The following is a 25,214-nucleotide window of genomic DNA, read 5'->3' on the forward strand; positions in this document are numbered from 1 at the left end:
ACACTCTCGAGTCTGACTGAGGAACCCCAAGTCAAACCCTCAACTCAATAAATGTCTCCCTTTATAGATGGTAGTGCTGAAATGATGTTGTAGCCATGATGGTCTATGAAATATGCAAGAGGCAAGACTTTTGTGGGTAATATTTTTTATTGGATCAACTGCATGGTTGGGAAAGACTTAGACAAGAAGGGCACTGTGATACCCAAAAGCATGTCTAAGTCTATCCCAACCATGTAGTTGGTCCAATAAAAGGCATCACCCACAAAAGTCTTTTTCTCTCTACAGATGATATCCTAGAATATGCATGTCCTAAGAATGCATTTTTTAAAGAGAATATATTAGCATAACCTTTCTTCCGCTACACTAAATTCGAGATTAGGAGAACTCAATGGGAATCCTACCTGTAGAGAGCATGCAGTCTCAGAAGGGATGGGAAGAGAGAGGACAGTAAAGACCTCATTCTTATCAGTTGTGTTCTGACACTCCAGACATGTGATTTCATAACTCAGCTGTCCCTCGAATAGCTGTGTGATGACTGATGTCTCAGGGGAAATCCCTCTGTTTTCCCTGGCAATGGATATGCTTCCCTGGCTTCTTCTTTTGTTTAACTGTACGAAGAAAAGTGAAGGATAACACCGATTACTACAGAAATGTCTAAATATTTATTAATGTTTGTGCAAGAAGCAAATATTTCCGGTTTGACTGTCAAGGCAGCTGCAAAAGAATCTTCTGTTTTTTCATCCATTTTTTTCAGATAAGTATCCAGGAGGTAGTCAAATATTTTCTCAGGTGTTCCCTTATATTTGTAAGATTCATTATGTTATATATTTATAAACAGGGACCTAGCTACATTTTAAGACATATGATTCATGAATAAAATATCACAATTGGTTCACTGCGACTCATGGATGAGATCAGTCATTATTTGGTCAATGATTATGTATTTGTGAGATTGTTAATAGCATGGATGTGTCTGAAATCTGCACCAGAAATCTATTAGTCGTATGTTTTCAAAAGCTTCAGTCACCTGCTAAGGGACAGAAACTAAATCAGTTGCACAACATAAATAATGAGCAGGTGAACAGGTCATGACCAACTCTGAGACTGATAAAAACTCTCATTTCTTCTGGCAGATACTTACAGGTGACAAATTTATTTTAAAATAGTGATTGGTTTGAAAGGGTTAGCTAAGCACAGAGTGGATTCTTATATTCAAATACTACACGAGCTATGCAGTTCAACTCGCTCCCTTTGTCAGCATCCTCATCTATCAGCCCCTGATTTGGTTTAAGGCCCTGATCAGGCAAAGGTTTGCTTAATTTTACAAACTGCAGGGCTCCTCTTACAGCCCTGGAACGACTTGCAGTGTGTACAATGAAGTACAGCCTGAACCTTTACAGGATTAGTGCCTTATCTGTCAACCTCTTCCTAGCTGCAGACATCCTTTGTTCCCTAAAGCCTTCAGGCTACTCTCATGTACCAAACACCTTGTCTCTTTCTTCCTTCCAGTGATCTTCCCTGGAAGATGTATTCTTTTATTTTTTCCACATATAAGAATCAGCCTTCCAAGGCTTCTCACAATAGGGCTTACCAGAACAGCAGCATGGAACACTGCCTCATTCCATCACTCTCAGGGTCCTGCTGTCTTCTGTCAAACCTAGCTGACAAGATTCTTTGGGTAAATGTGATATCTTGTATTAAACCAACTAAATAGTTAGAAAAAATTGTTCTTTGCAAGCTTTCCGGCACAAACACCCTTCTTCAAGCATAGCGAGAGTCTGCTGGTGTTTGTGCACTCTCCTGGGTGGAATAGAAGCCAATATGCAAAATGCAGGTCTGTGAAAATGAAAATGGATGGCAGTGAAGACCAGAGGGGATGGGAGACAGTAGCTGTGAAACAGGTAGGTGTGGGGGAGAGGGGGAAGGGTGTTGAGGGAATTGGCAGGGGTTATTGCGGGGCCCCTGGCAAGGCTTTACAAGCATTCGTGGTGCTCTGGCCAGGTGCCAGATGACTGGAAGAAAGCCAGCGTGGTCCCCATCTTCAAAAAAAGGGAAGAGGGAGGATCTGGGCAACTATAAGCCCATTAGTCCTACTTCAGTCCTGGGGAAACTGTTTGAGAAGATCATCAAGAAGCACATCTGTGATGGGCCAGCAGCAGGGATGATGCACAAGGGCAACCAGCATGGTTTCATTAGGGGCAGGTCCTGTCAGACCAACCTGACTGCCTTCTGTGATCAGGTCACAAAAGCACTGGATGCAGGTGTCGCAGTGGATGTAGTCTTTCTGGACTTCAGCAAGGCCTTTGACACGGTCTCCTACCCCATTCTCATCAAAAAACTAGGTGACTGTGGCATTGATGCCTACACAGTCAGATGGATTGTAAATTGGCTGAAGGGTCGTACTCAGAGGGTAGTGGTGGAGGGGTCTTTTTCGACCTGGAGGGAAGTGGGCAGTGGAGTCCCCCAGGCTCGGTCCTTCAATTTCTTTATTAGTGACTTGGACAACGGGGTAAAAAGCAGCCTGTTTAAATTTGCTGATGATACCAAGATTTGGGGTGAGGTGGGCACACTAGTAGGGAAGGACAGATTACAGCAGGACCTGAACAGGTTACAGGGGTGGGCTAATGAAAATAGGATGGGTTTCAATACTGACAAGTGCAGGGTGCTACACTTGGGATGCTACACTTGGGCAGTGGGAACCAGCAGCACACTTATAAGCTGGGAAACTCCCTTCTCGAGGGCACAGTGGCAGAAAGAGATCTTGGAGTCATTATTGACTGCAAGATGAACATGGGCCGCAATGCGAGGTCACGGTCAGTAGGGCTAACCGTACCTTGTCGTGCATCCACAGATGCATCTCAAGCAGGGCCAAGGAGGTGATCCTCCCTCTCTGTGTGACACTGGTCAAGCTGCAGCTTGAGTACTGTGTTCAGTTCTGGGCGCCACACTTCAGGAGGGATGTGGACAGCATTGAGAGGGTCCAGAGGAGGGCCACTTGCATGATCCGGGGATAGCAGGGCAGATCCTATGAGGAGAGGCTACGGGATCTTAACCTGTTCAGCCTTCACAAGAGAAGGCTGAGGTGGGGGGACCTGGTGGCCGTCTATAAACTCACCAGGAGGGACCAGCAGGGTTTGGGAGAGACCCTGTTCCCCCTAGTGCCCCCTCCCCTCCCCCCCTCCCACCCCGGGGTAACAAGGAATAACAGCCACAAATTATTAGAAAGTAGGTTTAGACTAGACATCCAAAGGCACTATTTCACAGTCAGGGCAGCAAGGATCTGGAACCAACTTCCAAGGGAAGTGGTGATGGCTCCTACCCTGGGGGTCTTTAAGAGGAGGCTTGATGTCTACCTAGCTGGGGCCATTTGAGCCCGGTTTTCTCTCCTGCCCAGGGCAGGGGGTTGGACTTGATGATCTACAAGGTCCCTTCCGACCCTAATTCTATGAATCTATGAATGTTGGCCTGGTGATAGAATGTAGCTGGTAAAATGTGGAAAGGTACCTGGGTTTATTGGATGGCAGGTAGGTTATAATATGTCATAAATCCAATGTCTATATTTAGTCCACAATTTTTTTTGTATCCAGTAAATTTATGGGGTGAAGTTCATAGGCTCAGCTACAAAAGGTGTTTTGTAAATTCCCTTTGAGGATTAGAACTGAGAGATTGGAGACAGCGGTTGTCTTGTGCGAAGCGTGCACCCACAGGTAAATGAATGTTTTTGTCTGTGATAGATTTTCAGTGCGTGTTCATTCTTGTTGTTGTTTGGTTTCTCCTACGTATTTTCCATCAGGGCATTTAGTGCACTGGATGATATGTATTGCATTTCTGGAGGTGCAGGTATAAGATCCAGGAATGCTGATGGTTCTGTTGTGGGGTGTAATTATTGCAGGAGTGGTGGAGATGCGTTAGCGGGTTAAACATTTTTTGTCCTGGTATGGTCTGGATACGTTCGGTGTGCTTTAGGCCATAGGAAGTTTGCTTCTGGTGATGAAGTTGGCAATGTCCAGTGCTTGTTTAAAGACTACGATGGCTGGTTCTGGAAAGATCACTTTAAGAAATGGGTCTTCTTCTAGTATGGGTTACAGTGGTTTGATTTGCATTTTCACGGACCTGCATTTTGCATATTGGCTTCTATTCTACCCAGAAGAGCGCCCAAACACCAGCAGACTCACCCTATGCCTGAAGAAGGGTGTTTGTGCCTGAAGAAAGGTGTTTGAGCCCAAAAGTTTGCAAAGCACATTTTTTCCAACTATATAGCTGGTCTGTGGCAGCGCACCTTTGGGTGCTTGCCACTTTAAGGGCTGAGTCAGGCAGCCACCAGGTGCCTGATTGCGGCAGCCATTTTAGAACACAGGCTGACTATATAAAGACAGCAGTTTGTTGCTGGCAACAGGCAGACATCACCTGGTTGAACTGCTGTACAGAACATCTAGCAGGTAAGAGCAGGTGGCTCTTGGTCCTGGACATGACCTAAAACTGCACCCTGCTGGGTCTCTTAGTGGCATGGGAGTCCCCAGGAAATGCCAGGCAAGTTACCTTCCCAGTGAAAGGTGGTTAGGGGTGCCTTAACCCTGGCCCCCACCATCTGATGGGCAATCATGAGAGCTGTGGGAGTAGTGGGGCCAGGTAAGCTCATGTGTAGGTGCCTGAGCCCAGCATGGATGTGAGATCCTGGAGACCCCAGAGCGGGTAGCATGGGGAGCGTAGTGTGAGGCCCTGCACAGAGTAGGGCTGAGTTGGGAGTAGGCCTGAAGGGCAGTCCCAGGGGAGCGCTGAATAGTGCCGAACTAGAGTAAGCCTGAAGTCCAATGGAAGGGCCAGCCCTGTGAGAAGTTAGTTGCAAGAATGAGGAGGAGACCCCAGGGTGGGGCATGGTGCAGAGTTGCCCAGTGAGGGGCTTGGGGCAGAATCAGCCCAGGGTTCGGCACAAAGCTGGGCCACGTAGAGTAGGGGAACTTGTGGGAACTGAAGGACTGTGTGGTGAGGCCAGCATGCAAGTAGTGAAGCCTGATGGCCCAAGAGGAGCAAGGGCAGTAGAGTGTGGCCCAGTAGTGGGCGGTATACTAGAGGCCCCTGTGAGAAGGGGGAAGAGTGAATGTGAGGATGAATGGAGCCCAACTTTGGACTGGGTTTGCTCTGGTGTCAGAACGGGCAGTAATTCTAATCTGGATGCCATCTGCAAGGCATGGGCTGTAGTGGAGGGGAGCTTTGGAGCCACAGATAGTGCCCCTGGCATCAGGGCTGGGAATAGGCAGCCTCCCACATTGTACCACCAGTTTATGGAAACAGCAAAGTCATGGCAGGAAAGACTGGGCAGACTGCTCCATAGAGAGAGGTGAGAAGCTACTTGCTTCTCGGGGTGTGGTGAGACCAGGCCCTGAGCATGCCCCCTGTCACATGGTCTAATAAAAGATATCACATTTAACCAAAGAACCTGCTCTGCCTATGTCTTTAGACCTATAACTAACATCTCCAAAAAAATATTGAAACATTCAGCATCTCCATGCTGTTTTGTACCTTCTACTGCTGTCCTTGCTGCCTCAGGGTAGTGCTAAAACATCTAGTCTGAAAAAATCACATTGTTTACTTGTGAGATGGTTCTAAAGCAGAACTCAGAGATGAATAATCTCTGGGAGAGCACTGGATAGATTCACAGGACAAGTTAGCTGCACAGATTAGTATTGAGTCCCAACTGGGATTAAAACTGATTTGTTATAATGCTGCCATTTTATGTGGTGCACAGCAAGTTGAGCTTCCTTCTCAGAGCATATTAGCAAAGAGGGATGGGAAAAACAAAGAGAGACTTCAGAGCAGGTAGGGTAAATTATAGATGGCATCAAAACAGATTTAAAGGAGAAGCAGAGGTACAGCTGGGCAAATAAAAATATTCTAGGTATGTGGGGGAGACCATTACTAAGGTATGGTGTAAGAAGATGGTGAGGAGGAGGAAATGAGAGCAGAGGTTCAAGTGGGTGAGCAAGGCACCTTGGTGATAAGCCATAGCAATAGATAATGAAGGGCAAGAGAGAGTGTTTTGGTAAAAGTGGCTGGAGCAAAGAAAATTAAATAATTAGTAGCAGCATTTTGTATAGTTTAGAAGGAAAGAAAAGGGCATTATTGCATTATAGGCTAAACAAACAGTGATGAATTGTAAGAGCACAGGTCTATGGGGACACGCTATAGACCAGTGGTTCTTAATATTTTTAGACTCAAGGCGCCCCTTAGGAAGTGCTACTCTTACTTTTCACCTGTGTTTTTTCACTACAGAAAAATAATAAAGCAATTCTTCTATTCCAAAGAACTCAGAAAGACCTGCCAGGGCAGACTAGTTTAACATTACGAATTCCTTTTTGATATCTCTGGGTTTATTTTGTGAATCATGTTTGGACACCAAACAGTGTGTGAGCATTTGTATTGCGCCTAGCAGCAGCACCCTTGAAAGAATGTGTTGTGACATCCTGGTTGAGAATCACTGCCATAGACACAGTCCCAGAAAGCCATAATTTTGGTCTTACCTTCTTAAGAGTCTCATGTAGTTCACTCAGGACATAAATCAGAAACTCCTGCGCATCCTGCTGAGTCTTTTTGGTAAAAGCCGGGTGCCGGTCACCAATGACTGAACAGAAGACCTCTGGTGATACACAGTCAAAGTCTCCAAGCCATATGTCAGCCATCAGATAGGCAAAGGCAGTAGCAATTTCAACGTTTTCCCTTCAGGAGAATAAAAATTGGAGCCGAAGAAAATAATTTAAAATACAAACAAAGACAACTCGAGAAAACATCAGCAAAATACAGTCCAGGTACAACTGCCACTATTTGTCTAATGTAATGCTGCAAGTTCTAGAAGGAATCTGTTTTTCTTATAGTCTTCAGTAGTAGGAGCTGCCTGAAAGACATGGTCATAGTTCTCAGTACATTATCATTACAAAAACAAAGATTTGTACTGTAATAGTCATGCAGTCAACCACAGCAGAGAGGAAAGGGGATCGGAGCTGTAAAGATAGCAGTAGAAAGGCAGAGGAATTAAGAGAATTAAAGATGGAGACTATAGTGCTGGCAGGAGGAAAGCAGAAGTAGCTGAGAAATTAGGAGTCAATGATATTATCATGAAAGAGCATGGGCAGTGCAGTCAGGACTTGGGATTGGTTGCACTGGGTGTTCTACAAAGGTGAAGTCTGATTTTTCAGAGGTATTGAATTCCTGACTGTCAGCGTTTCCACTGGGATTTTCATTCCTTCCAAACAGGTCTATAGAATAAGCACAGTCTGTGCCTGAAGAGCTTAAAATATACCAGCTATTGTGAGGCAAGTAAGAGACTGGGAGAGAACAAGTAGAAACCTAGAGAGGTCAGAAAGAAAGAATTTAGAAAGAGGCCAGAAGATCATGGTAATATCCACGAACTCCAGCTAAAAAGAAGTGGTTGCAGAGAATGGCTGAGATGGGGCTTGGGGGAGGAGGAAGGGGGTATCAGAGTGGAATAGGAGCCATTTTCTGGTGGCCTTGTCAAGATGGGTATAAAAGTACTCTCTAAAACGACATTCCTTTTGGAAAAACCAGCAGAACTGATCAGAAGGACGTGTTCTTGTGGACAGCAGATACATCAACTTACTTGCACAGGGCTGTGATGTACTTTCCTGAGAGAAAATACTCCACCAGTGGGGATATACTGCAGAGGCACTGCAAAACAGCATTCATGTAGCAAGTGTTGCCCAAGTTACGCAGGCCTGTCAGCCCTTGGTACTGCTGACTTCTCTCACCATTTGATTCCTCACGGGAGTCCTTAACATCTTCCAAGTGGGCAGGTTTGGGGCTATATTTCCAATGAGAACAAAATCCAGAACAGTTGTTGTTTTTTTGTTTTTGTTTTTACTAAGATGCATGGCTTCCTTATATTACTTAGAAACTTGTGTTAGCTCAGGGGAGGCCATACTGAGCTTGGTTAAGATCTCCCTTAAAATATGCAGTCATATTCTTCCTGGAAGGTATTCAGATTGCTAGTTTACCATTATCCATTGGTCCCAGCAAGCCCTCCACATCTGGAGCTCCTGCTGACTTTGTAAATGAGAAGTTTACAAAGAAGCTTGAATGATCAAGCCCAGCATTTCAGAAACCCTGAACTTGGGAATCCTTTATATAATGTTCCTCCTTCTCAGTGGCTGCCTAGACTGATAAATAGGTATTTTCCAATACAATACCAATTAAGCTTAGACTTTACATTAAGTTTGCGCTGTTTATTTTCTTAGATCTCTGTATACTAACTATGGGACCAATTCTGTGAATCACCCCCAGGGCAGAACTGGCTGCACTTCTCAGGATTGGGCCCTGGCAGCCTAGAGGCAGCAACAGAATATGGCTCTGCCCTTCTTCGTTTTCACCTGACTCCTATCAGGTCATGCCATCCTCTTTCTCCCATATGGGGCTGGGGGCCACATTTGCTCTCCAGCTTTCTAACCTCATTACTTCTCCCTGTCCTTGCTTCCTGCTCACTTTTCCCATACCTGTGTCTGGTGTCGAGATGGATGTGGCTAATCAGACCTAGCAGAATTCAGCAGGAGAATGTTTGCCAGCGCTAGTCAGTAATTTCACACCCAAGACAAAACAGAAGCATTTATCCAGAATTACCCACCTGGGTGTGCGTCTAGGTGGCGGCAGGAAGTGCCTACATTGGATGGAAGGAAACAGAGTCAGCACCAAATGCTTGCAGATCTAAGAGTCTGTAAGTGCGGTTAGGTCAAACAGCCTGATGTAAAACTAGGGAAATAAGCCCCTGAAGAATCAACATAGGGACAAAAGAGTTTGGTTCTTTGTTTTTTAAAGAAATTTTCCAGGCAAAAGAACCTGCTTCCCCGTGTGCTTTCAGGGGAAATGGATTCCTTTCCCCAGTGATATCACGTGGGGAAAAGTTACAGGGTTCCTGAACAGGCATAGTTGGGTGCAGCAACAGCAGAGGCATTATTGATTGCATTTTCTCCTGGACAAAGCACTGAAACGCATCGTGTAGGGCAGCATTTCTCAACCTCTGAGTTGCAAGAATACATGAAAGGGTCGTGAACAAACTTTAAAAATGGAAAAAACATGGGAAACCGTGGCTTTTTCCTTGCAGGCTGGCAGAGTTCCAGCCTGCCAGGGGCTGCTTGGGACCCCCTTCCCACCCCCACCCCACACATGGGGGGTCGGGGCAGGGGGAGGGAGTGGACAGCAGGTTGGGACTGGCATCTCAGGCATACACACAACCCCACAACGTCTGGAGGTTTTTAAACGAACAACACAAGAGGCAAATTTTCAAACCAGCCTTACCCTTTGCCCCAGTCCCTTCTGAGATGCTCAAATTAAATCCGCCTTTTCTGATCAGCCTCCTAGCTATGTTATAAAAAAGCAGACTCACAGAGAATAAAATATATTGAGATCATCAGGTGCTGATGTTGACTGGGAAGCCATCTGTTGGCCTGCAAAGAACTTGATACTTCCAGTGGTTTAGGGAAGCTACCTCTTATCCTCTTCGCTTCATTTCTCCACCTCTTTTCTTTCCCTTTCCATACACCAACTTTCTTATCTTACAGTGTAACTGCTCAGTAGCATGGTCTTCCCCCACGGCTCTCTTTGAGCTTCCCTGACCGTTCCAACTTGGATTCTTTTGGCATTATGTCCCAACATTCCACCTTGTTGCTAAGAGATGTTGCTTTGTCCTTGTAAATTCTAGTTAAGGGGAAAAAACTGATGATAGCACATGCATCTTTCCTCATGCATCACAGCTGGTTATGCAGTTCCATTGACTTTGTGTGTCAGACCCAGTCATAGTTTCCTAACCCAAAATTTCATCTCATTATTAGTACAGGATAACAAACTGCGATGGCAGAAGATGGCTGTTGCAAGATGCAGGATGATAAATACTATATTTGACTTGTAATACTGCAAAATAATTGTTTTTGATATGCTAAGGGGAATGGCATGGGCCATTAACAGGAATCAACTGGGCTCAGAATTCCTTTACACTTTTAGCCTCTTATATTTTTGCTTTCTCTATTACTAGGTTGGTGATATATAATTTTTTTTAAAAAAATAAATTGCATTCATTTTTGTGGACATACAAGGTGCGTCCAGCCGAGCGTACCCATGCGTTTCATCATAGACAACTAGCAGCAGCACAGATTTGTGCCATTGCTATTTGTCTGTGGTTAAGCCTGTGCATATGTGCTCAGGTGTGGGGCAAATTGCCCTTGGCAGGTGGGGTATGGGAGGATGGGGCCAGCACCTGGGCTAGCCCCAGCAGCCTTACCTGGGGCCTGAGGCTGCAGCAGCAGTGATCCAGGTGCAGAGAGCCTAGCCAGCAGCTGAAACGTGGCTCTGGCAGGCCAGCCTCTGGTTTTGGGCAATGCAGGCTGCTGCCACCTGTGCCACACCACTATTTTTTAGTACGGTTTTTCTTGATACTGGGATTTCCTGGTATCTAAATTTAAGTCTGTGCTGCAAATATGCAGAATGGAGAACAAAATCATGTGCACAGGGTGTATTTTGCAGCACCTCAAATACTTTTGAGCAGAGGCAAAACATACATGCACACTTGTGTGGACATGCCCACATAGTTAACTGGTAGTTTTAACCTCTACCTGTCCACCAATGCACAATAGGGGCAATTTTTATCACATGCAGATAAAAGATGAGCAGTAACAACATCATATTGCTTGCTGAACTATGGAACCTGCTAACCTTTTCAGTGACAGGAGAAGGCTGATCATTAGAGACAATGATAGAAGGGAGCCAAGAATAACTCCCCCTGCATTTCCACCCATAAAACACAGATTTGCAAAATAGATGCATCAATGAAGGTCACAGTCAGACCTTCAGCGTGGCCAGTGGAAAAGGAATGGTGACTGAAACACTATTTTCTTAATTACCAAGTTTTGCACGCAGTTAGAGAGAAGTATATTTTCCCTCCTTTAACATAGCACTGGAGCCCTGATGTAAGAATTCCTTTCTGCCCAGGTCCTGCAAACTGTGAAAGAAAACCCATAATTAGGTACCTACAGCTGTGCCAAATGAAAACATTTACTGCTATTTCTTAAACTTCAAGCAGAATGCAATGGATTCCACCAGGTAGCCATTTTGGACTGGTTAATCAGCCACTGCTGCTGCTATCAGTCATTCTTACGAGCTTGTCTGTACATTGTAACAGAATTGGAAGAGACTTTCTGGACCATCAGTCTAGTCTTCTGTGTTTGTAGGCACATACCATCCCACCCTGTATGAGATTCAAAATCCAATCAAGATCTGAATATTTTAGATGAACTATACTTGTATCATGAACTGAACCTAAACCTCCAGAAGTTTCAAATCTAGATTCAAGTTTGGCAGGTCAAACATTTCTTTTAAATTCTTGTAAGTAACTAGTTGGGTGTCTAAGTGAATGTAGGCACCTAAATGCAATCCTATTCCATCTTGTTCAAGCCCTAGAAATTAAATAATTCATCTTTTATAATACATCATCATCTCACTCCTAAGACTCAGTCAAAAAGAAGAAATAGCGACAGACCGACAGAGACAGAGCTATACATAGAGAGACAGAGCTATACATAGAGAGACAGAGCTATACATAGAGAGAGATATCGGAATCAAAGGAGGAGAAAGTAGAAGGATTGTGGATTAAGTTACATGGGGGGCAAGGAGAAAGGGATTTGGTGGTAGGGGTCTGCTATAGACCCCAACACCAAGGGGAAGAACTAGATTTGGGGCTCCTGAGGCAGCTCTTGGAGACCATAAAAACTAAAGAAGCGGTAGTCATGGGGAACCTAAACTACCCAGACATCTGCTGGGAGACGCAGACAGCAAAGTCCCACCGTTCACACAGGTTCCTATCCTGTGTACAGGACCTCCACCTGACACAGGAGGTACATGGTCCCACTAGGGGGAATGCCTTACCGGACCTGGTATTGGCAACGGGGGATGATATGGTAGGGGACCTACAGATCGGTGGTCACCTGGGGGACAGTGATCACCAAATAATAGAATTCACCATAAGACGTCGAGTGGATAAGGTAACCAGTAGGGTGAAAGTGCTAGACTTTAGGAAAGCTGATTTCAATGAACTCAGGCGATTAGTCAAGGACACACTGCAGAGTAGGAGTTTTGAAGAGATGGGAACCCAGGAAGGGTGGCTGTGCCTTAAGGAAATGATCCTTCGGGCACAGAGGGAGACGATCCCAATGCAAGGAAAAAGAGAGAGAGGGGCCAGGAGGCTTCCTTGGCTGACCAGAGAAATCCAGGGCAGCCTGCGGACTAAAAGGGGAGCATATAAAAAATGGAAACGGGGAGAGATTACCAAAGAGGAGTATACCTCCTCTGCTCGCATTTGTAGGGAGGCAGTTAGACAGGCCAAAGCTACCATGGAGCTGAGGATGGCATCCCAAGTAAAGGACAACAAGAAATTGTTTTTTAGATATATAGGGAGTAAAAGGAAGGCCTAGGGAGGAATAGGACCCCTGCTAAATGGGCAGAAGCAATTGGTGACGGACAGGGGGGACAAGGCTGAACTCCTCAATGAGTTCTTTGCCTCAGTGTTCCTAAGTGAGGGGCAGGACATAAAGACCAATTCATGTGATTTCAGAATTAATTACAGGACCATCTGGGAGCTGCCTTGCTCACTTCAGGTACCAGTATTTCCATATTAGATAATCTTGACTGGTTATACCAGTCAGATAAACTTAGTCACTCTTTAGGGGTCTTTCATGTGAGGTCCTGTTATTAGAAGATGTTCTTCCCATGAAAGTAAAGGAAGAGATTCCTCATCAGAAGTGGTGAGAGGTTCTACAGCTGCTATCCCAATTCTGAAGAAGGTCCATGTTGAACATGAAGAAAATCAGTTCCTTAGTTCATAAGCTGAAGTTCAAGATAGTGCTGATGAATGACCCTTCTCTTGATTTACAAGATTCATTCTTCAATTTATCTTTAATCCCTTTTCACAGAGGTAATCCCTTCTCACTGAAGTTTGCACTAAGCCAGAATTTCTATTAAAACAAAATTTTACCCTCTGGTCTGTAACTTCAAGGGTATTCACAAAAGTGTTGCTCTGGAGATGGGCTGCTACTGTTGCAAGCAATGTATGGAAACCTTCCTTCAATAACTGACTAGTGAAAATGAGACTTTTTTTGTATAGGTGTTTGAAACATTTGACACATCCTCTCTCTGTTTCAAGACTTGGGTTTGAAGGTAAACAACCAGAAATCGAATCTCATAAAAACTTGCATTCTTTGGGGTCACCTTGGACTCTGGATCAGATATAGCATAACTTTCTCAAACAGGTTTAAGAGAGCCTGATTTCACTACTGGAGGGTACTCTGACCATACCAACTTCTGCAGCCTTGTGCATCTAAGTGATACCACATGCCAAGAGTACATTTTGACGCATGGCGGGCTGTTGAAGATTCGTTTGTTCAACAGGCAAACAACTGCTGGATATTCTTGTGATGATTTTTCTGTTAGCTTTTGTCTTCCTTGAAGTGTTGAAGGGACCTTGAGAATATCCATAAGGGAGGGAGGTGAAAAGAACTCTCCTTTGAGATGACTGTGACATTGCTGGAATGCACAGTAGACATGGATGTTCTTCAGCTTAAGTCCTGTGGCCCAAAAAGGGAAAGACCTGCTTATCAAAATTCCAGAGTCTCAAGCAGTCTGAAAGGCCTAGCAATCTTTTTTGCAGCACATCTTGGTATTGTCTGTAGCAGTGATTCTCAGCCAGGGTGCTTTGACACTGTTAGATGTACAAACACTTACACATGATTCACAAGATTAAGCCTAGAGATTTCAGTTAGGAATCCATAGATTCAAAAACATTCCGACCTGCCATGGTCTTTTTGAGTTTTTTGCAACAGAAGAATTCCTCTGTTATCTTTCACTTGTGTTTTGATTGTAGAAACATAAGAGGTGCCATTTTCTGAGGGGTGCCTTGAGTCTAATGAGGTTGAGAGCCACCAACCTATAGCAAGTTTGACAAACAAGCATCACAGCTATATTTTACATCAGCAAACAACATTTTAATCTTCACTCCCACTCACCAGTGCCAGGCAGTGATTGCACTCTCAGACAGTTGCAACACACACTGTTCTGGTGCATCAGATCTGCCTTTCTACAATACTATTCTCTATTAATCAGAGTAGCTGGGCGAGCAGACTTAGCCGGCATCTCTCTTCTAGTCACAATCGCATGATTCTAGGGTGGACTAACCTGTTCACAGCTTAAACCAATGAGAAGCATCAGGTCTTCTTTGCCACAAAAATCTTGAATCAAAGGGGCTTTCTTATTCTCGTGGAGGGGGGATGGGAATTGTACCACCAACCATCTCATTTCCAGAGTTCTTTGCAAAGCCACGCAGGACATGGCCAGCTTGATCTTGGTAGCCTGATGTGGCTGAAACAGTTCTGCTTCCACAATATTTTACATCTCATATTTAGCCAGCCAGAATCCTTATCTTTTCTCTTGGAACTTTTATTCCAGGATGGAAGGGAAATCCTCCCTGAGGCTTAGATTCTGGCTCCTGAGTGAGGAGTGGGGACTGTTGTGCCCCCTTTGAAACATCGTGGCCCGTAGCAGGAAGATCTTGGTAAGGCAGGCTTACCAGGCAAAATGAACAAGATTCTTCTCTTTGCATGCTATATGATGCACTAATATTCTGAAAATGTCTGACAAAGATATTCATACCAATATTAAATTTGATCCTATCGTGGGAACTGATCCAGTCTAATTTTTGCAGCTTTCATGGGGCTATTTTCTGAGCTAATGGCAGTGTTCTTTGCTGCCCATGTTGGTGAGGATGGCTTGCTTGATTACTTTTGCCTCAACTAGAAGAGTGAGGGGGCTCTACGTCCTTGGAGTGGGATCTCTTCCATAGTTGTTCATCTTGATGATGGTCTCACATTCCTCAACTTCCTACTGAAGGAGATCCCACCTTAAACAAAAAAACACCTCCCAGTATGCATTATACCCTCAGGACAAGCATATCATTCCCTGTCCTGGACAGATGTCTTGGCTGACTACCATCAAATTACAGTGCTGTTTGGGTCATCTCAGCTTTTGGTGGCCATAGCAGAGAGGATTAAGGACTTGGGGATCTTCGCCCAGAATTTTCCAAGTAGTGTTTTTTTGTGAGGACAGTTGCACAGTAGCTAATGTGAATCCTCAAGGAGTCCACCAGAGCTCAAGTAACATCTACAGAGTTGCTGAAAAATACATTCATCCTAGAAATCTGTGAAGTGGCCATTTGGAATCTTGTTCATATATTCATGAGACATACAGTTTCTCAAGCCTCAAGATCAGTAAAGTAATTCTTCACTTGCTAGTCCCTTGACTCTGCAACTCGACCTCCATCCTGGAAGAGGCTGGTGTCACCTGGCAGAACCGGCCCCCCACACCTGGAAGAGGCTGGTGTCACATGCCTCTGCGGGCTCAGGCGGGCAACAGCTCTGCATATATGAGGTAAGCACATGCCTCTGGGCAGCAGAGTTCAATAGCCTGTTGGTGCTGGTTTCTGTGCTTTGCGAACTGAATTTAACATTCCATATTATTCGGTTTATTTGGTTTTGTTAAATTTCATAATCAGTTTTTGCTCTCAAGCCAGTTCACATTAATTATTAACCCAGGGATTATAATTAATGTTAACACATTAACCCCCGGGTTATTTCTTGTAACCCAGGGGTTACAAGAAATAATGGCCACAAGCTAGCAGAGAGCAGATTTAGACTGGACATTAGGAAGAACTTCTTCACAGTTAGAGTGGCCAGGGTCTGAAATGGGCTCCCAAGGGAGGTGGTGCTCTCCCCTACCCTGGGGGTCTTCAAGAGGAGGTTAGATAAGGATCTCGCTGGGGTCATCTAGACCCAGCACTCTTTTCTGCCTATGCAGGGGGTTGGACTCGATGATCTATTGAGGTCCCTTCCGACCCTAGCATCTATGAATCTATATATGGAGATACAGATATACAGAGAGAGAGATATATATGAGATACAGATATATAGAAATAGAGGTATACAGTAAAAGCTTCGTTATCTGGCACCTGTGGGGAATGGGGGGTGCCAGATAATAAAACATGCTGTTAACTGAGCAGCACAAACAGGTGTCTTTGCCTGTTTGGGCCGCCGCCTCTCCCGCTGTGTCTGGGGCATTGCCGCCCCTCCTGTGGGCCCTGAAGAACAGGGAGGGGGACCTGCAAGCTGCAGTGCTCCAGGCCATGGGAGCTCGGCAAAACCAGAAGTGCCACAGTGGGCACTTCAGGTTTTGCTTTTCCCTTACAAGCTGGCATGCCAGTTAATAGGGCATGCCGACTTGTAAGGTGCCAGATAGCACAGCTCTTGCTGTATAGAGCTAGATAGACAGAGACGCAGAGATAGATAGAGATTAGAGATAGATAGAGATAGGCAGAGATCAATAGAGATAGAAAGAGATAGAGATATCTCCATCTCAAACAAAAACACACCCTTTCTGTAATGAATTCCTGAAATGTTCATTTGCGCTGAGCCACAGTATGATCTTTTACTTTTCTCCTCCACATATTAGATGATTAGCACACAAACAAACTGCCAACTACCTGTAATATGGAAAAGCATAAAGATCATTTATTCACTGGGTACATTTATCCACTTTAGACATGGTACATAGTGGGACATGGTCTCTGTATGAATAAGTTATCTGTCGCATTAAAAGTACCTGGTTGTCAGTACTGCTTAGAGGATGGGATATAGTAGACAGTAGGACAACAGCAGCACAAGTTAACTGTCTATTTACCCAGTTTCTTGTGCTGGCTTTACAGTTCACTGAGTTCCATACTACAAGGACTACATTGCTATCAGTACCAAAATTGACTAATTCAAGGCTAACAGTCACTATAGTGACTACTTTGTAGATATGCTCAAGATAAAAAAGGCTAATAAAGATGAGCTCTTAATGTGATAAACAGGTGAGAACTGAGTCTCTGTCTTCATAGCAGGGTCACCCTAGACTCTTAGACAGGTAGTGTCCCTGACAGGGATCCTGTCTACAGCACAAATACTTGAATTCAGTGATGTTCTTATTTATGGGTTTGCTGACCCATCTGGAGCTATTAGCTAAAGCTCCAGTGCTGGTTACATTTGGGCTGATAATCCAAACATTTTGTAACATGGATACTAATTAATGCTAGCACTGCTAATCCTCCAATTGCTTTCCTAAAAATCTCCTTTGGTAGCATTCTTTAGCCATTCAACTGGTCCTATTTTCTGCTTCAGAGATTACCTACCATTTTATATAGACCTGTTTCATGCTTAATTCCTACTAAGTGGAAAACAACTCTTGGTATTGATAGAGTCACTTAGTTGCTGGCAGGTAGGAGTAAGATGAAGATAAAGCACTCTCAGAATGGGATGTCACACTCAATGAAAAATGGTAAAATTCTGGTAGATGAATTTCAGCAATATAAAAATCCTCAATGAAGTGAACTTTGGCAATGTTGTGCAATCATGTAGTACAAATATACCCCTCTGGAAACAAGTTCTTTACTTGTATATGTAGCTGTGCTTGCAGAAGCATCAAGGGGAAACTTTGAAAACCTTCCCTAGCAACATGGCTGTCTACTTCAAATAAAGCGCATGTACTTTCATGGCACTAGTAACCTACTTTTTTTTCTTTTAGACTAAAAGGTAAGGAAAGATGTTACTAATGATCTGAAAAAAGAATAGTTAGTTTGGAGTATGAAAAATATGCTAGGCACTTAGTTCACATCACAGTAAAATGATGGCTTAATCCAGAGTTGGTTAAACAAATTCAGAAATTTGTCATGAGGTTTTTTGTTTTTTTTTTTGAAAAAAGAAAATGTAGAGTTGATTTTTCTAAAGACATCTTTGATACAGGATTTTAAAAGCATATTTTTGTGTTTTAAAAGCCTATAAAGCAATTATCTTTGCAGTTTGATATCTGTGTACAGAGTGCTCAAAGTACAGAATGACAGTAGAAATTGCCAGAGCAGTGGTTTTCAACCTGTGATCTGTGGATCCCTGGGGTTCTGCCGACTATATCTAAGAGGTCCATGAAAGATGACTATGATCAATTAAATGTATGTGAATACCCATACTTACAATGCAAAGGGGTCTGTAACTGCATTCAAAATCTTAGGGGCCCACAAATGAAAAAGGTTGAAAACCAGTGTGTTAGAGAATCCACTCACAGTCACAGAAGTACAGTTGACAATTTAAGTTTTCATTTTTAAAATGTTTCTAATCCTCACAGTTACAAAGAAAATACTGAACACACACACAAGGTGCAATTGGTCCAAATGTCATCATCTGGTATACTGGCTAAATGATCCAATAGCTTATGACAGCCATTCATCTCACTGGGTTAATGCTGATACCAAAAGTGACATGATTAAATATACGATATTTAAATATCAGTGCTGTTAACCATATCACTGCTGACCATTTTTAATTTTAGTAGGAATGTCCAGCTCAGGCAGTTATTACACAATTTTACACTGCCTCCAAAATGCCCAAATCCCCTCATGTCCCAAACTCAGCTGCCAAGCTTATACCTTGCTCTTGATGGCCTACTTCAGTGATTCTCAACCAGGGTGCCCTCCAGCCAGGGTGTGAGAAGATAAGGGAGGTGTGAGGAGATGAGCAGATGAGGACTGGCTCAGGCTCTACAAGCCTGGCCACTCCCCTGCCCTACTACCTGATCCCTCTTGAAAGGAGGTAAGCACTATAATAAGCTTTTGAAATGGGGTGCTGCTCAATTCACAAAAGTTACGGAGGGGTACCTGGAGTTGAATGAAGGGCACTTTGACCCTAAAAGAGTTGGGAACCACTAGCCTGTGATGCAGATCCAAATGGTCAGTACAAAAAGCCACGATACAAAAATAGGAAATATAGAAGATGCATAAAACTTAAGATGAACTTAGTGTCAAAGAAAATAAAGGTGACAGAAATGGTTGCATTACCCATCCTCATTTTTAATCCTGCAGTCTGCTACAACAGAACGCTGAAGAATCCTTGTCACGACAGTCTGGTCTTTCTTTCTTCTTAACAGCATCTTGTGAAAATCCTGCCCACCTTCCCAGAGCTTGCATTTTCTAACTTTCTACTCTGTCTAAATGTTCTGAACAGTGCTTGTGGCCATGTCTAAAATAAATTAGAAAACTTTGGTTAGATTTTGCTTTCAAACTTGATCAAACTATGCAGTTGGCAGTTGCTTACATTGTCTGTTGATCCTGTTGTGATTGATTTAAGGCTAGAAGAGTCATCGCTTGATCTCCGATTGCTTCTTCTATGCTTTAATTTATATGCTGACTACTTTCAAATGTGAGAAATTTTCAAAGTACTGTAGTATAATTTCAGAAGCATACACCTGTAAATCAACCAAAATTGGACTTCACTTCAAGAAGAAAGATATTTGTAAAAGCTCTCCTGAGTTCCATTCTAGGCAAATATCATATTGTGTAGGCTTATCAGGCACTTAAATCTGGCAGCAGTAGCACATGACTAATGATGTGCAGTGTTATGGTTTAACTGTTGTACACAACCATGAAGTGACTGCATGTGCAAGGAGTCTCCATGGTGGAGAGCCCACAAAGGCCAGGTCTACATTACAATGTTTGGCTGGAATAGATATAGTACACCCTCTAAGCCAACATTGCTATGCTGGCAAAAACCCTGGTCTGGAGGCAGCTATACTGCCAAAGGAGGACTTCTTCGGGATTAGCCTCCATTGTCTGGTGAGATCACTCTACCATCAGAAAAAACCTCTGGACCTATGTCACATCTCCACGAGGGGGCTCTGTTGCATAGCCATGCAGCACAGCCTTAGCACAAGGGGCTCTGTAGTGCAAAGCCAAGGACAGTCGCATTCCAGTGTGCTTGTTTCTGTAGAGCCTAACACAATCTACTGAACCTCTTTTTGAACTAACCCCATTGAAATAAAGTGACAATAGACTTCAGACAGCATACACTATGACACGAATGCAACTCAAACAGAGATTAAGGTAGACAAGAGTTAAGGGAAAGAAAGACAAAGTTGGATATAAGGTTGCCATGACCTCCTTTTGCTTTATTGTAGCTCAGCACACCAGATTAAAGTTGGCATCCCAGGGAATGACTCTTCATTTTCTCCTACTTTTTATCTTCTTTTTTGATTAAAAAACAGTCATTAAAAGAATCTGTTCCCCATTTGTAATCTGGGTGGCTTTTCTAAGCAGTTTAAACTCTGTAGTTTCTTCTAAAGACAGATGCATTCTTTTGGTTTGCTCCTGGTAATCTTCTCAACCGAACCTCCTCCATCCTTTATTTTTTTAATTGCTTCCACAATCTAAAAATCAAATCAAGACATTAACATACCATGGTGAAAATGGTAATATTTTGGTGAGGGGAGGGAGGTGCTGGGCCTATGTCAGGTCACGGCAAAAACTGGCCCATGACTTGAACCACCTTTGCTCTACTTACTGAAGTGCTTTTGGAATCAACATACCATTAACTGTCCCAAAATTTAAATCATTCTTATCTGTCTCTCTCATAGACTTTATCAGTCACCTACTATACTATCTAATCTCCTGCCTACAGCACTTACCTGTCCATGTACTTGTTTTTTCTAGTTGGACTTGGATCCTCTCCTTACCACACATTTTCAATTAGGGAATACTTTTCCACTGAGCCAGAAAGACCTCAATCCTTAACAGCACAAAGCTGTACTGTTTCATACATGAAATGCTGAGTAGCAGCTTTTTTTTCAGTAGTACCTCAAAATATAGGAACTTACAACTGAAAGAAACCAGTCCCCTGCTATCACAAGCACCATACTGTATCACTCCTCTAACCAACATACCTTAAAAACACCTTGGTTTTTTGCTTCCCCTCCCCTCCATGGTTGGAAGGCTACTCTAGAATCTGGTTACTGTGTTGGGTAGGATTCCCTCTCTTGTTTTCCACTCTGAATCTATTTGTGACCAATTTCTACACATTTGTTCTTGTGCCAGCACTGGCCTTTAGCTTATATCACTGTTTCACTCCTAAGCCCAAGGTATTTGTGGAGACCAATCATATCTGCTCCTAGCCTTCATTTTGCTGTGCTAAACAGGCAAGCTCTTTTAAAAAGCTTCCTCTCTTCTAGACTATTTGGAAGGAGAGGCTCTTTTACTCATCTCCCTGATGCCCCTAGGAGCCCTTCTCTACACCTGTTCCAGTTTCCATTAATCTTTCTGAACAGGAGCAACCAGCGTTGTACACAGTATTCTGTTTGCTTTTTTTGTGCAGTCGCATCACACTAGAGGCTGTTACTTATCCTACTAGTTAGCGTTCCTACTAATTAGCCCCAGGAAAGCCAAAGTTTCTGGTATCAAGCCCCCGAATGAATGACTCAGCAGTTCATGCTACTGAACGTCACCTATCACTCCAGAACATCTCTTCTCTGTCTAATATCTTGGTCCCTTTTGTATTGAAGATAACTCATAACTTTGTGTCATCTGTAAATTTCAGCCGCAAACTCCTATTTGTGTCAAGATCATTAATGAAAATATTAAATAAGACTAGTCCCAAGACCCACCCTTGAGGATCTCCAATAATAAACTCCCTCCAGCTCCCCACTGCCTTCTCCCCTTGAGCAAGTTCCTTCCCCAAGTTCCTCTACTAATCCCTGTACCCTTATTACACACCTAAACCCAGTCTAAAATAGCCTGTGGCTGGTTCAGTGATTTTGTGAGTGACCATTTGGTGAGGAAATTAGTTGGCTATTACAAAAATCTGGGCTATCTAGTATAACTAGCAACTTGCCCTCCAATCTCTATCTGGGAAATTAAAGTTTCCCATAATGACAATTCCAAAAAAAACCTTTATTTTCTCATCTTGGGATTGAGATGTAGAATGAGCATAATAAAAGGAATTATTTATTGCGATTGGCAAACAGCCCGTTACGGCAACTTCTCCACAGACTGCTATTGGTTGGCAGTGGGAAAAATAAGTGGGTTTGCTAACGCTGGGAAGCAGCTGGGCTTGGGATATGGTGGGAGCTGAAGAAGTTGTCTCAAAATTGCTACTGGGTAAAGGAGGGAGAAAAAGAAAACTCTGTAGAAGAGGAAGAAAAGCAGCTTGCAGCATCCAATGTAAGGAAGCTGGCTGCTCAGTAAGATCTGCGGGGAGGAAGAACTGCTCCACTGCAAGCAGGGCTGCAGCCTGCTTCTACCTGGTGTCACCTTTTCTGAGTGGCCAATCATTGCTTGTAAAAAGAAAGGACTGCTGTTGGCTAACGGACCTTGAGCCCTCACCCAGCCTGGACCTTGCTCTTCTGGCCTCCACTTACAATCTGGGCTGCCTACCGTCCCCCCTTTATTAGTGAAAAGTGTTTTTAGCAATAGGTCAAAAGTTACTGCTATGTACAGAGAAATTTATTCCCTGGGATTGTTGCACTATGCAGAGCAACAAAAAGCATTCATTACTTACATCTTCTGGAAAAGGGAAGCCAGAAGTTTCAATCTTAGAAAATATCAGCTTGCCATTTATCTTGACTTCAAAGCTTCCTGCAAGAGAGAGATGTTTCAGGTGCTAGTCTAACAGTTTTTTGCAGCCCATCTTCTTAATATTTATCTAGACACAATTAGAATCCCACCTCTTTTGCCCAAAACTTTGGGAAAATGTAGATTTGCATCTGATTCTTTGTGACTTGGCCCTCATCTTTAGTCCTACTAACAGCACATTTTCCATATGACTGTCAATGTACCTTATGCTCAATAATGAGACAGAACCACAACACAAACACTGAAGAATTAAGTCAGGGTTATTAATTCATGGAATGCCACAACTGCATAGGATGGTAGGGCCTATACACTTCCATCAGACTGTACAACCCTTAGCTGAGGTAATTCAGAGTGTTATTAATACATTTTACAGACCTTTGCAGTAAGCTTACCTCTCCTCCCCTCTTCCCCCAAAATCTCCGCATCAGGAACTTGCTCCTTGATTTCCTTAGCAAGTTTCTGATAACGGGCTGCATACCCTCATCCTCCACTGTAAAAGCAAATAAATGAAAACAAAGATTTAGCATCCACAACATGACAAATAGCTTATATTTGCAATTAGGTAAAGAGCATACAGTTATGATGAATTTTCTACTGAACGTTCACAAAATGAAATACAGGTACTTCTAAAGTCAGTATCTAAACTCACATTTTCAGTGAGGTGACTAATTTCATCCATGGTCTTTACTTACGGTAAGAATTTTTTATATGGCCAGAGCTACAAACAATGTGCATTAATATTGCTCTGTTACTAAACAAAGCTACTAATCTGATCAGGGGATTTCTAGCACTATAGTTCTCCAAACATTTCTGTAATGTCAGAGAAAACAAACTGTAAATTTGTTTCCATGTTGTTCCTGATACCTATTAAGTTTTTCTTTAAGACAGTCTTTCCCATTGAAATTTAGTTGTATTTTTAAAAGTTGTGCTGAATGTGGGTGTGTTAATTTTTGTTAGTTGGGGGTGGGGAAGGAGGAAATGTGCATTTAAAAAATGTCTGCATTAAAGTTATTAGAACCTTAATACAGGCAATTAGTATTTCAGTATGTTACCTTTGTTTCTTGGAAACAAAGTTGCTTTGTGGAGTAAGAAAATATTATAAGCCTTCCTTTCAAGTAGTTGATTTAAGATTTTTTTTACTCCAATTCAAATAGTTAGAAAAGTTGAGGTTTTAACTTTTCCAAGTTGAACTGTGGCCAAAATATAAAAAAATACAGATGGAGAAAAGAGTTGCGAAGGTGAGGGGAAGGGGAAGGAAATAAAAGTAGACAAGGAAAGTACACAAAAATAAGAAAATAAAAATAGAAAGGAAGAGGGGAGATTGTTTCTAAAAAGTAATGAGAATATGAAACACACTTTAAAGTAATTGACATCTTAAAGGCTTCATCAATGGACTCTTCCTTAAAATGCTCCTTCTGAGATGAATTAGTGGTATTTGTCTATTTCACAAAGAGTGAAATGGATGAAAAACATTAGAGACTTTAGAATAAATGGAAGAAGAGGATGTGAACTTCTGTTTATTCCTCCAGACCACATGCTGCCACTTAAATTTAACTCAGTGTAATACTATGAAATGATGCTGGAGGAACACAAATGTCACTAATGTTTTACTTTTAACTGTGTATAAATACACTAAGTTATTTTTTGTTGAACATGTAAGTTAATTACGTTGTTTTCATACTACATTAGCATACTGGCTAATGGCAGCATTAACACAGATGCTCCTGATATGAATGAAGCATGTTTAAGGGAAAGTTATTGCTGATTAAAAATGAAAAAAACTGAAACTGATTGTGCTACATTTTTGTAAAAAACTATTAGAAACTCCAGTACATTTAAATAACTGAACTAGTGCAAGTTATATTTTTAAAAGTATATAGTTAACATGTATTAATACATCTAAATTCTCATCGGCTAAATACTAAATCAGATGTGCTAAAAGCTTTAGTACCAGATACAACATTATCCCTGTTTTCTGGAACCAAATTGAGGCTCTGGATCCTGCAACTGAAGATTTGTTAGCAGTCTCTCTCTATACCAAGGCCTCAGTATTAACCTGCTGTTGCTTTCCAGATAACTAACCTACCATAAGTAAAAGGAACAAAGGTTAAAGTATAAAAAAGGGAAACAGTTTAATAATCAGAAGACTTAATGTTTTAAATATTCTAAGTGATCTCTTACCAGTATTCGACATGTACTGCTACTCCCATGATTTCAGTTGTAAATTCTCCTCTCTCCTCTCAAATGATTGTAAGTTGTTTGTCATTAATGTAAATATAACCAGGAAGAGCTGGACTGGTATGAGAAGTTGCAGTAACAGGCTGAAAAACAAAGCCTCGCCTTTTTCAGGTCATGTGATTTCTCACTGTAGATAGGGAATCAGCCTCTGGGTGGTCCTTTATGCATTTGTGACTGCGTAGTTGGAGTGTATTTTACTCTGGCATATGTCCACATTGAACTACTGCAAGTAAAACCCTTTACTGTCTCTGTTGCATTTCAATGACTGACGTGATTGAAAGTCTGTCTGAAAGTGTTCTTTGAGGTAAACAGACTATTCCAACCTCTCTTTCACCCTAATCTGCATATGCAATGAACTGTTCCAAACAGATTTTTACCACATCTTCAACTCTCCTATGAAATATATTTCATTTCTACCCAGGAGAAGTTTTACAATCTTTTCTCCAGTGCCTGAGGA

At 42.7% G+C, this 25,214-nt stretch overlaps 1 protein-coding gene across 4 annotated transcripts in view; it reads right to left on the minus strand.

Moving 5' to 3' along the window:
- USP50 (ubiquitin specific peptidase 50) overlaps positions 1-24,874 on the minus strand; it is a 35,625-nt gene extending 10,751 nt beyond the window's left edge. Inside the window, exons 1-10 of one of the 4 annotated variants that reach the window (XM_019477456.2) lie at positions 24,701-24,873; positions 22,912-23,009; positions 22,446-22,522; positions 20,054-20,322; positions 19,215-19,365; positions 18,959-19,139; positions 8,630-8,662; positions 7,613-7,813; positions 6,519-6,714; positions 402-608 (exon numbers count right to left, since the gene is read on the minus strand). In XM_019477456.2, the coding sequence (XP_019333001.1) occupies positions 402-608; positions 6,519-6,714; positions 7,613-7,813; positions 8,630-8,662; positions 18,959-19,050 (729 nt within the window). In that variant the 5' untranslated portion in view covers positions 19,051-19,139; positions 19,215-19,365; positions 20,054-20,322; ... (1 more) ...; positions 22,912-23,009; positions 24,701-24,873. Of the gene's footprint in view, positions 1-401; positions 609-6,518; positions 6,715-7,612; positions 7,814-8,629; positions 8,663-9,388; positions 10,892-18,958; positions 19,140-19,214; positions 19,366-20,053; positions 20,323-22,445; positions 22,523-22,911; positions 23,010-24,700 lie in introns of those variants that run through there. The other 3 variants (XM_019477453.2, XM_019477455.2, XM_059714647.1) reach the window with 3 other exon arrangements.
- Positions 24,875-25,214: the final 340 nt, after the last annotated feature.

The sequence above is a fragment of the Alligator mississippiensis genome, chromosome 11, assembly GCF_030867095.1.
Source record: "Alligator mississippiensis isolate rAllMis1 chromosome 11, rAllMis1, whole genome shotgun sequence".
In the NCBI taxonomy this organism is placed as follows: Eukaryota; Metazoa; Chordata; order Crocodylia; family Alligatoridae; genus Alligator; species Alligator mississippiensis.